Here is a 12,184-nt window from a genome sequence, read left to right as displayed (position 1 = left end):
CCAAAAGGCTTTTCTCTATGTGGCCTCTATCTATTGGCATTTACCCCATTGGAAATTAACATAGAAAATTTTAAAATGTTTATTTATTTTAAAATAATAAGCCCATTAAAAATTATCACATCATATTTTTTGGAAAATAACTATTTTATAATAGTGACTTTTTTGTAAATCTCTTCAATGACTAGCTAAATAGAAGACAGCTAGATTCTCATATTTGCGCCTTCATTCAGTCTGTTGTAATATGTTGCCTCGGTTGATTTGAAGAAAATACATTCTAATTGAAAAAAAATAGTGTTTTAATAATATTCACAATTATCTGAACTTGTGAAGTGCAATCTGAAGATAATTGTGAATGTGAAGAAAATTGTGAATATTCTTCAATACTACACAAAACTCCACAAGTAGTAGTTTCATTTCTTTTCTTTTTTTGAGTCAGAGTCTCACTCTGTCACCCATGATGGAGTTCAGTGGCACAGTCACAGCTCACTGTAGCCTCCAACTCCTGGACTCAAGTAATCGACTCAAGTAATTGGCCTCCCCAGTAACTGGGACTACAGGTGCACACCATTGTGCCTAGGGCTTGCTTTGTTGCCTAGGTTGGTCTTGAACTCCTGGCCTCAAGCAATCCTCCCACCCTGGCCTCCCAAAGCACTGGGATTATGGCCATGAGCACTGCACCCAGCCCACAAGTAGTAGCTTCTTAAAGATCAGTTGCAATTTGGAATCTGAAATTCTGTTAATGAGCTTTTCATACTCTGTTATGTTAAAAATACATTACATTGGTTTGTCTTGCACTTTGCATATATCTTTCAGCCATTTATAACTCTATAACATCATAGATTGCTTATTTGGAAAAAATATTAGTTCATTGTGTTATGTAGATCTTCCAAATGTTAACTGATTCATTTATGCAATATCCAAAAAATCACATGTGGCATTGATATTGCCACACAGAAAATACCTTAAGCAATGGGATGCTATCAAGTTCATGGTGACAGCTACAAGTTTTCCAAGGTTCTGATTTTTGCTTGAAAGCTCAAATTTATCATTAGCAATGAATATTGTCAGTTGTTTTCCTTGAAGTGACAGACTCACTTTGTAAATTTTCAAGAAAATATCTGCCACCTGTCCAAGTCTGAACAACCATAGCTTGTCTGTCATTTTTTCAAGTGGTATTTCCTTAAAAAAAAAAAAAAAATTCAGTACACAACACAATCATGCAAGTGCTTTTAAGACAACCATATTACACTATGCAACAGACTCCTTTATCAATGAATACTTCCTTTATTGTCATGCAGAATATTTAAAAAGATGTGTACTCAAAGACCAAAATGTAATAAAATTAGTAGTTCTTACTGCTTCATTGAGGACAATCTCAAGTGAAACTGGCTTTTTAAATGTTTTTATTTTTTGGCCGGGCGCAGTGGCTCACGCCTGTAATCCCAGCACTTTGGGAGGCCGAGGCGGGCGGATCATGAGGTCAGGAGATCGAGACCATCCTGGCTAACATGGTGAAACCCCATTTCTACTAAAAATACAAAAAAATTAGCCAGGCATGGTGGCAGGCACCTGTAGTCCCAGCTACTCGGGAGGCTGAGGCAGCAGAATGTCATGAACCTGGGAGGCGGAGCTTGCAGTGAACCGAGATCGAGCCACTGAACTCCAGCCTGGGTGACAGAGCAAGACTCCATCTCAAAAAAAAAAAAAGTTTTTTTTTTTTTTTTTACTGTAAATGCATAGCAGTGAAGACACAATGACCACTAACACAGTTTAGTGACTCTGCCTTGATTCTTGCTGATACTCCAGCAGTTTTACTTTCCACTGCTTTTACACCATCAGTGCAAATAGGAAAACAGTGAAAAGGCAAATAAGTTCTCATTATTATTCAGATAGTCTTACATCATGGACTCCTGAACCATCCTTCAGGTGTTTACTATGTGTATTAGTCCACTTTCATAGTCCTATGAAGAAATACCCAAAACCATGTACTTTATAAAGAAAAAGAAGTTTAATGGACTCACAGTTCCACATGGCTGGGGAGGCCTCACAATCATGGCAGAAGGCGAAGGAGGAGCAAAGGCATGTCTTACATGACAGCAGGCAACAGAGCGTGTGCAGGGGAACTGCCCTTTATAAAACCATCAGATCTCACGACACTTATTCACTGTCAGGATAACAGCATGGAAAAAACCCACTCCCATGATTCAATTATCTCCCATCAGGTCCCTCCCACGGCACATGGGGATTATGGGAGAAACAATTCAAGATGAGATTTGAGTGGGGACACAGCTGAACCATAACATTATGCTTTAAGAAATGCTGGCCTTTGGGAGGCTGAGGTGGGTGGATCACGAGGTCAAGAGATCAAGACCATCCTGGCCAACATGGTGAAACCCATCTCTACTAAAAATACAAAAGTTAACTGGGTGTGGTGGCATGCACCTGTAGTCCCAGCTACTCAGGAGGCTGAGGCAGGAGAATCACTTGAACCCAGGACACGGAGGTTGCAGTGAGCCGAGATCATGCCACTGCACTCTGGCCTGGTGACAGAGCAAGACTCTATCTCAAAAAAAAAAAAAAAAAAAAAAAGAGAAAGAGAGAAAGAAATGCTGGCTTAGGGGGTGATAAACTGAGTGAGGCAGGAAGGAGAGGGAAATCAACTCCTTCAAGGGGTCTTTCATGATCCCTGAACCCAACCTGTTAGGAGCTCTCACAACATCCTGTGCACACCTCTATGATGGAACGTGTCCATGATAACGTATTTGACTGCAAAAAGCTGAGAACCAGCTGTTCTTTGTAACCCCGGTGCCAAGCACAGCAGGTAGTAAGAGCTCAATGATTTGTTGAATGAATGAAAGATAACAGCGAAGTTTCTATTTGTGCCATATTAGCAGGAACTATGGGATAATGTTTAAAGGCTTTGAGTATCTCAGAACTCCAAACCAGTTGTAACCCTTGATTTTCTACAAGTATCAAATAAACTCTGTATCTAGTTAATTCCCTCTTGAAATTCAAAAGAGAGAAGGGAAGGGAATTAAATGATTAAATGTATTGAGAGCTGCTATAAACAAGGCGCCATGTCAAATATTTTTAATATTAAATTCCCACAACAGTAGCTAAGCAGGTAGCCAGTCTCCCGTGTTACGAGGAACAGAGAAATTCAATGGGGCTCTCAAGAATTGTGCTTAATGAGAGCTTTTAAGCATGCCTGTTTCACTGTTGCTTGCAAGGGGCTTTTTCTTAGTGATTAACTAGCTAAACTCTGAAGCTGACTGCTTGGATTTGAATCCCAGCTCCACCACCTACTAGTTCTATGACCTTGGGTAAGTTACTTCTCTGTGCCTCCATTTCTCCATAGGGTTTTGGAAGCATTAACTTCAGTTACATGGGTAACACTTAGAACAGTGCTTGATGCATAATAAGGTATTCTAATAAACATTAGATCCTATTATTTCATTATCTCATTCACTGCTCTAGCTCTGGGGTAGGTAGAGATGTTACATTTATTTTATAAATGTAGAAACTGGAGCTCAGGAAATTTAAGTGACTTGACTAAAGTTACCCAGGAGTAAGTGCCAGATCTAAAACAGAGCCCAAATAAACTAAAATAAAACTCAGCCCTTGCCTAAGTCAGGTATCTTCAGTTCTGTGGCATTCTTCAGAGGAAGCCATTCCAGGTCACAAGCATTTTAGGAAAAAAGAGAAGTTCCCTGGGAGAAGTTTAATACTAGAAGCAAGGAATGCTTACCCCAAAATGGTACGTATTAGAAACATGAAGGCATTGGAGGATAAGTGGCCTTGATGGCAAAAAGAGTTTAGCACAGACAAAAAGGGCAACCCCAGAAGAGAAGGAGTCTAGGATGAGAACTGGGATCAGAATGTGGCGAACAGAGAAGCTGCCTCTGAGTGGCAGGTAATAAGTGATGCTTTGGAGCAGGATGGATTTGGTGTCACATCTGGCCCAGTGATGTTGCTTATAACGAGATTACTCTTAAAAATCTGTTGTCTAACAAAGACATGGAACCAACCCAAATGCCCATCAGCAATAGACTGGAAAAGAAAATGTGGTCCATACACACTAGAATACTATGCAGCCATAAAACGGAATGAGATCACGTCCTTTGCAGGGACATGGATGAAGCTAGAAGTCACCATCCTCAGCAAACTAACACAGGAACAGAAAACCAAACACCGCATGTTCTCACTCATAAGTGGGAGGTGAACAATGAGAACATATGGGCACAGGGAGGGGAACACCACACACCAGGGCCTGTTGAGGGGTGATGGGTGAGGAGAAGGGACCGTACAGGATGGGTCAATAGGTGCAGCAAACCACCATGGCACATGTATACCTGTGTAACAAACCTGCATGTTCTACACATGTATCCCTTTTTTTTTTTTTTAAGAATAAAGAAAAACAAACAAAAATATCTGTTGTCACCTAAGCCTGAATGAATCTAACATTTTTTTCCAAGAATGAGGTATTTCTAAAACAATCCCTTATTTATTTTTCCTTGTTTTTTTCTATTCCAGTTTTGGGTTCTCCTGGGTACCATGTTCTACTGGAGCAGAATTGAATATTAAGCATAAAGGATTGCCACCATACCTCCTTCCCCAAGTAACTCTGGATTTGGTGCTGGAACCAGCTCTCTCCTAATATTCCCAGTTTGTGCCCTACACTAACGTGTGTGTCTTACATTGCCAAGTCAGATGGTACGGACTTCCTTTAGGATCTCAGGCTCCTGCAGTTCCCATGACTCCTACTTTTCATCCTAGTCTAGGATTCTGCAACATTTATATAGACTGTTGAAAAGAGAATTTGAAAAATGCATAAAAACTACTTCCATCCCTGCTTATTTTTAATCTGGGAAAATAAATACACTCGAAGGAACCTGTTATCACAGTAACCCAGAGCTGTATTTGGCTAGCAATCTGCCCATATCTCTTACCATTATCTAAAAGAAGCTTCCAAGGCTTCTATTGATCTCAGTATTGTCAGGGGAACAGAGAAGCCAGGAAAAGATTACTGAAATATACCTTTTGCATTTCTTTCTAGAGTAGCTCCCATGTATGGAGATAGGTGATTCTCTTCATGCCACCTTCAGTTCCTTTTATTCTCCAGAATAATTCTTAACAGTGGTTCAAATTTTCTTTCATACCTTGCAGAGTGGTATGTGTTTAGTAGCCTCAATTCTCCGTTAATTAAAAGTGTGGGCTGGGCACGGTGGCTCCTGCCTGTAATCCCAGCACTTTGGGAGGCCAAGGCGGGCAGATCACCTCATGTCAGGAGTTCAACACCAGCCTGGCCAACATGGTGAAACTCTATCTCTACAAAAATACAAAAATTAGCCAGGCATGATGGCAGGTGCCTGTAATTCTAGCTACTTGGGATGCTGATGCAGGAGAATCACTTGAACCCGGGAGAGAGAGGTTGCAGTGAGCTGAGACCACACCACTGCACTCCAGCCCTGATGAAAGAGCCAGACTCTGTCTCCAAACAAACAAAAGAAAGTGTGGGGACTTCTGTGGACAGACAAGGCGCCTGTTATATATTTACTCAGTCTTTGCCCTGAATGGTCTCAGCTTGAGACCATTTCAAACTGGAGAGAAGCAAGCCAGCCAATAGAATGGGATGATTTACAGGGATTTCTGTTTACTGTCAAAATATTTCTCATCTGAACTGTTTCCATTTGTGGTCCTGAAGGAAATTCTTATAACTCAACATTTGTCTAGTCTTATAAATAAAGAGAGCTTTAAAATCTGTTCACTTTCATTTTTACCAATGTCATATATGCGTCTAACAAAATAGTTTTCCAACAGAAAAGCCTAAAGCCCGGGACTTATAGTGGAGGAGGTTGAAACTGCAGACACAGGGTGTGGCTTCCTGCTGGATGCTGGCAAACCCTGCCATACAGTTGAACGGTGGGAACTTCTACGCTCACTTTTACTTTTCGCTCCTGCTACACTTACCCCAGAAGCAGTGATGAAACTAAGGCTCTGCAAATCCTTTTCCTCTTGCAATTGGAAGCAGTGGAAACCTCGCCAATGCTAACTGCAGAACTGTGTGTCCTTCATGAAGAAAACATACCTGTCACTTGGGCGTCCTGCTCCCAGCTGACTCAGACGCAGGCAGCACCCCCATCCCATGTCCCCACCAGGTACCTGTGAGTGAGGCTGAGCGGTGGGGCAGCGGAGGGACAAGGAGGATTGGACGGGACTTGCCTCGGTTGTAAAGCTGGTGCAGGAGCCCAATCCCTGATTCCCAGAAGAGGGAACCAAAGGTCCATGTCCTGACAGCACAGCCAGCTCTCCTCTCCTTGACCTCCTTGTCTCTCCTGAATGAAGATCATGGGATATCGAGATAAATGACACCTGTGCTTGGCTGAGAAGGTTCTCTCTGTGGTCCTTGAGAAGACGGGAGGAGAGGGAAGGAGGTTCCTCTGGGCAAAGCTTTGAAACAGCTGTGCTCTCATCTCCCTCCCCACACTCTCTCCTGTGTGTTCTGGTGCCTTTTGCCTCTACCACTCACTGGGCTTTCCAGTGCCCTCATCTCCCCACTGCCTAAGCAATTCCTGCCCCAAACGCACTCCCGCCTTCCCTTGCAGGGCTTCATGCTCCAAGATTCTCTCTACATGCAAAATTCCCGTCTTATGATTGGATCTCGGCTAGGTCAGGGGAAGGCCTTTTTGGAAACCAATTCATACTAAGGAGTGGGTGACAACTCATCTCCACTCTCTCAATCTCTATGACATTTTCTTGATAACTGAGGTTGATCTCTAGTTGGTGGAATCCAGCACAGCAGTGGCAGCGTGAAAGAGCCATTGTGGGACAAGATGGCCCACCTGCTGCTCCTTCAGTCGTATCCCCTGACTTCCTTACCAAGCAATAACTAAAAGAGAAAGGGCCTTCAGTGAGCCCCTGCCCCCTGCCCCCTCTCCAGGTAGCTTCCTTCCTGGAGCCTCAGCCTCCTCCTTAATAGAAGGTGCAAAGTCTGCCGTAAATGGAGGTAGGCTCTGCTCCTTCCAAAACCAAATGAGGTCCTAAACACAGGCACCCACTATGTCCTGGGGCTCCAACACTTGAGGAGGACACACTTTTCAGCTAAGACAGAAACGAGGTCTGAGGATCACCCTGCAGAGTCCAACCATTCAGGACTCCTGCGCTTCCCTCTAAGGGCTCTCCTGTTTTGACCTCAGGACAGTTTCTGTTCCGCCCAATTCCTGCTCCCACCTCCCTCCACCTTCCCTGGAGGCCCAGCCTTGCCCCTCTTCCTTCTGGCTCCAGGGACTGGAAGTGGCCCCAAGCCAATGCTCAGGCAGGCCCAGGCTCAGCCCCAGCCCCAGCCCCAGCAAACCAGGGAGGCAAAGGGGAGCCAGGCGGCTTGGCTCTAGGGACCTGGCAGCTTGCTGAGCATGAGACAGGCCCAGACACAACTCTCTTGTGAAGTTTCCTTCTTCAACAGTTGGCCTGCTTATCAGGTGGGCAAAGAATGATTACTACCTAACACCAAAAATGTGTCAGGCTAATTTGCGCAAGTTTTACTTGATTGCAACACCAGGCGGGTCATCATGCTCTCTTGGCTGGCCATTTCCCTCCCTAGATTGCTCCACAGGCTCCTGGCAGGCAAACAGTTTGTCATTTAATGTTTAAAAGCCCACTGCTCCTACTTGTCAGCCTTGTAGCTTTTCTTTGTCTACATCAGCTGGAATAAACAGGAACTGCTTCTATTTTAAGCAGACGATCAGATATTTTCTGGCTACCCATAAAGAAAAGGAATACTAGTCATGTGAACTTGAAAATCTAATCTCCTCTCAATCTCACACCCCCACCCCAACCAATCTGACTGACAACCTGTGTTGTGGTTGAGGAATTAGAAACTAAGCTGGTTTCACCTTTCTATTGATGGAACAATTTCCTTTCTCCTTCTGGGTCTAGTATTTCCTGTAATGCCTCTTCCAGTTCCTTCTCAGCTTGTATAAGTGAGACCGAATCAAAGAAGAACCCCAAAGGAGGGTAGCTGTAGACTATTGTGTTTGCTATTGTATTATAAGGCTCAAGTGGCCAGATCCCGTGAAGGGATCCAGGAACATTGCAGAGAAAGGCAGCCTTGCCGAGAAACACAGAGATCCCATGCCCTTCTCCAACCAACCCTTCCCCCAGCACACCCTCCCACTCCACATTGTTAAGACACAAATAGCCAAATCCTGGAGTTTGGAGAAATGGTACCGTCATGACCTACTTTCTAGAGGTTTCTACCCTGAGTTCCTCTTGAGAAAAAGAACAGAGCAACAGAAGCTGGTGAGGCACTCACAATTAGGCTCAACTATTCTCCTGTTAGACATAAACAATCTCACAGAATACCAGCCTCATAGGGTCACTCTGAGACCATGATAAAATGAGGCAAGCCAAGGCCACTGCATAATTTTGTCTACGCACAAAAACAAGGTCACTGTGCCACCCACAAAAAACCAAACACCTGCTTTCTTGGCTAAAATTAGTGACTGCTCTGTCTTCCCAATTACAGCTTTATTCTCTTGCTAGTCTCCCTCCTAACAAATAAAACTTACTGAAATACACAACCAGAGACTTGCCCCTGCTTTCTGATAATATCCAACAGAGCAAACCCTTTCTTGGACCCTCCCCAAATGACCCAACCAAAGCCCAAATGCTGTAATAGTTCTAACTTCCTTCTACTGAGTTGCTTCATGGATCCCCCATGGTGTGTTCTCACTCACTGCAACGATTGCAACTAGTCACTATCCCAATGTTTTTCCAAATAGAGCTCTTGAATTTATTCCTCCACTGAAATTTTGTACCCTTTGATCAACTCTAACCCAATTAATTTATCTGCAATGTGTTCCTGGGGGGGTTTGGCTGAAAGGCATTGACACTCTCCAAGTTAGTTTTCCCATCCTTATTTCCTCAAGGAAATAAGGTTTATTTATTCCTCCCTGGTGTAGGTATATTTATTTATCCATCACCATGAAGTGGTTAAGAACATGAACTTTGGAGTCAAAGTACTTGGCTCCAAATCCCAGTTCTCTGACAAGTCACTTAGCTTCTTGGAGCCTGCTTCAGAAAAACTGGTCTCTCCTCCCACAGGACTGGGAGGATTCAGTAAGATACGTAAAGTGTGCATCAGCCTATAAGAGATGCCAATCAGGAAGTTATATCAGGGAAACTGATACACAGCAAGCACTTAGTTTATTATGTCCCACCCTTCACCAACCTCTGCTCCAAGCCCCCACATCCCTCTCTCATTCTCTCTTTCTCTCTCTCCCCCCACCCCACCCACACACACACACTCCACACATGGGCACACAAGGTTTGATAATTTTATTTAAATCTTAAAAATTATCAATGGAACAATGGAGCCTTTACCTGTACAGGTATACTTCCTAAGGGTGGAGCCTCTAAACCACTCCCTTGTGTATATTTTTAGAATGGTCATGCCCTCTCAGCAGGTATAAGATGGTTACGCATATACAAAAAAATCAACGATGGTAGAAATAGTGTAAAATATGGAAGGCACTAAGGATAGAGGGTTTTTTTTTTAAGTTATAGAATGTGATTGGTGAAAAGGAACTTATGAAATGTACCTGAATATGCTTCACCTTGCAGAACGTGTTAATGGTTTTTGGTAGGGACTGCATATATGAATAGGATTGGGGAAAGTGAATTTCAAATCTGGGAGAAAATGTCTTTTATCTCACTCAAGTCCATTCACAGAGCATTTTGGGGCTCCCAGGAAATCTATCCATTGGGGCTTGAGTGGAAGTGACTGGGGTAAGGGCAGAAAAACTAGGGAGGGAGTTGGGGACAAAGTTCTGAGAGCAGCTGAGAACAGGAATGCACTTTTCACGGTCCAGACCATACTAACCCTCTGCAGGAATTCCGACAAGGATATACATTCACGAAAATTACTGCAAAGAATAAAAGAAGCCAAGAAGAAGGCAATATGGTGTAATGGTCTTGCAAGTCAGACGGCCTGAGTTTGGCTCTGACTCTGCCATTTGCTGCCTGTGAGACTCCTGGCAAGTCACTCTCCTGGCTGGGACCTCTACTTACTCATCTGCCCTCTTATCTCAAGAGTCAGAAGCATCGGCCAGGCACAGTGGCTCACGCCTGTAGTCTCAGCATTTTGGGAGGCCGAGGCAGGCAGATCACCTGAGGTCAGGAGTTCGAGACGAGCCCGGTCAACATGGTGAAACTCTGTCTCTACTAAAAATACAAAAATTAGCAGGGCATGGTGAGGCATGCCTGTAATCCCAGCTACTTGAGAGGCTGAGGCAGGAGAATCACTTGAACCTGGCAGGTGGAGGCTACAGTGAGCCGAGATTGTGCCACTGCACTCCAGCCTCGGTGACAGAGTGAGACTGTCTCAAAAAAAAAAAAAAAAAAAGTCAGCAGCATCAATAAAGTGTGTCATAAAGATATCACAAACTGTAAAGCGCTATGGAAATGAATGCCAGTATAGGTGAGGAAAAAAAAATCAATAAAAACTTCAAAGTAACACACTCTTTGTGTTAGGCAGTTGTGATATCCAAATAGCCTGCCCCCATATAATCCTTAGAAATTATAGTAGGCACAGCTATCTCTACAATATTTAAAACGGTAGGCCTCTTTGTGGCAACTATGAAAAAATGCATAGGGCGGGAACTGGAGGAAGCCAGTTCCTTTGAAGCCTAACCCCCGCCCAGCGGGGAGGCAAGAGCATGGAGAGAGGCAGCAGTGAATGGGCAGGTAGCTTCATGCCCCATGTCACCAGTCTTTGACGCTCCAGTGCAGGGAAAGTGCCACAGTGGCAGTGTCAAGGTCTTAAAAATCTATCTTCCATCTCAAGAAGTTTCATAACAAGTCATTTAAGGGACTTTACGATTATCTTGGTTGAAAGAACTACCTGAAGAAAAGTAAAAGGCATCGTTCAGTGTTTCCAACATTGAAAAATTGCAGATGTCAAAAAAACACAGAGAGTTTCTGCATGGTACTAGCTATGTTCCATTTCCATTGAGTAAGAAATTGAGTTCTCAAATACAGATCTTCAAATTCCTTGCACACACCATTCTCTTCCATTGCCCTTCCCAACCATGATGAGGGAGGGACCTACAACCTCTCAGTTACCATCTGTTAATATGGTCATAGTCAAGCAAATTGGGACAGAGCTCTAGAGAAAGGTTCTAGAGAAGAGAAGGGACAGTGAGGGGGAGATTCACTCAATACACTACAGCCCCATTAGCAACTCTCCCAAGAATGAAGCTCCTTTACAAAGTTTGAGCAAAAAACATGAAAACCCTGAGTATTTCTCTGCTAGGTAAAGAAAAACCATGGCCGGGCACTGTGGCTCACACCTGTAATGCCAGCACTTTGGGCACCCTAGCCAGGCGGATTGATTTTGAGCTCTAGAGTTCAAGACAAGCCTGGGCAACACGGTGAGACCCCAACTCTACTAAAAACACAAAAAAATAGCTGGGAGTGGTGGTGAGCACCTATGGTCCCAGCTATTCGGCAGGCTGAGGTGGAAGGATTGTCACTTGGGCCTGGCGAGCGGAGGCTGCAGGAAGCCGAGACTGCACCTCCACACTCCAGCCTGGGTGACAGAGCAAGACCCTGTCGCCAAAAAAAAAAAAGGAAAAGAAAAAAAAACCACTTTTGCTCTTTTGCTCCCTGTGCTGAGTTAAAAGCTAAACTAAAACCAAGCCAGCCCTAGGTACACCCGTCATGTCTATAAAGTGTATTGCCCTTTCAAATTCTCCTTCCCCATTTGGGTGGTGATAACTCTTGTTTTTTCTTAGCACCAAACCTTCCTACTCCCTCTCCCTGCTTGGGAAGGATTAGATATTATTTAAACTTCCTGGCTGGCACTCATTCATGTTAAAGTTTAACTGTTGAGGTGTCACACAATAATCATGGATTGAGAACCCCCAGGGCTTGCATGATAAGCATAATGCATTCCTGGAGGTGCCCAGGGAGTGAGACACAGATGGGCCTATCATAAGACTGGAGCTGGTTCCACAAGGAGGTCACACATGAGACGAACAAGAGAGAGCGACAGAAGGATGGGAGACAGAGGGAGTGGAAGGCTTTGTTTCATTTGTTCTGTTTTTAACCTCTTTAGAATTATGGATACTGAAATGAATATATCTGTAGGCCTCAAAGATAAAAAAAACACGAAGGAACACTGAAA

The 12,184-nt window shown here is 43.8% G+C and overlaps 1 protein-coding gene across 2 annotated transcripts in view; it reads left to right on the top strand.

Annotated features, from left to right (window-relative positions):
• The window catches only part of UPK1B (uroplakin 1B), a 31,724-nt gene extending 25,961 nt beyond the window's left edge, over positions 1-5,763 (top strand). For both annotated transcript variants that reach the window (XM_050778767.1, XM_050778766.1), the window contains one exon: positions 4,534-5,763. In XM_050778767.1, coding sequence (XP_050634724.1) covers positions 4,534-4,584 — 51 coding nt within the window. In that variant the 3' untranslated portion in view covers positions 4,585-5,763. The remainder of the gene's footprint in view (positions 1-4,533) is intronic.
• The last annotated feature ends 6,421 nt before the right edge of the window (positions 5,764-12,184 follow it).

The sequence above is a fragment of the Macaca thibetana genome, chromosome 2 (genome assembly GCF_024542745.1).
Source record: "Macaca thibetana thibetana isolate TM-01 chromosome 2, ASM2454274v1, whole genome shotgun sequence".
NCBI lineage: Eukaryota > Metazoa > Chordata > Mammalia > Primates > Cercopithecidae > Macaca > Macaca thibetana.
Note: the sequence above shows the minus strand (reverse complement) of the source record. Positions and strands in the feature narration are given on the sequence as shown.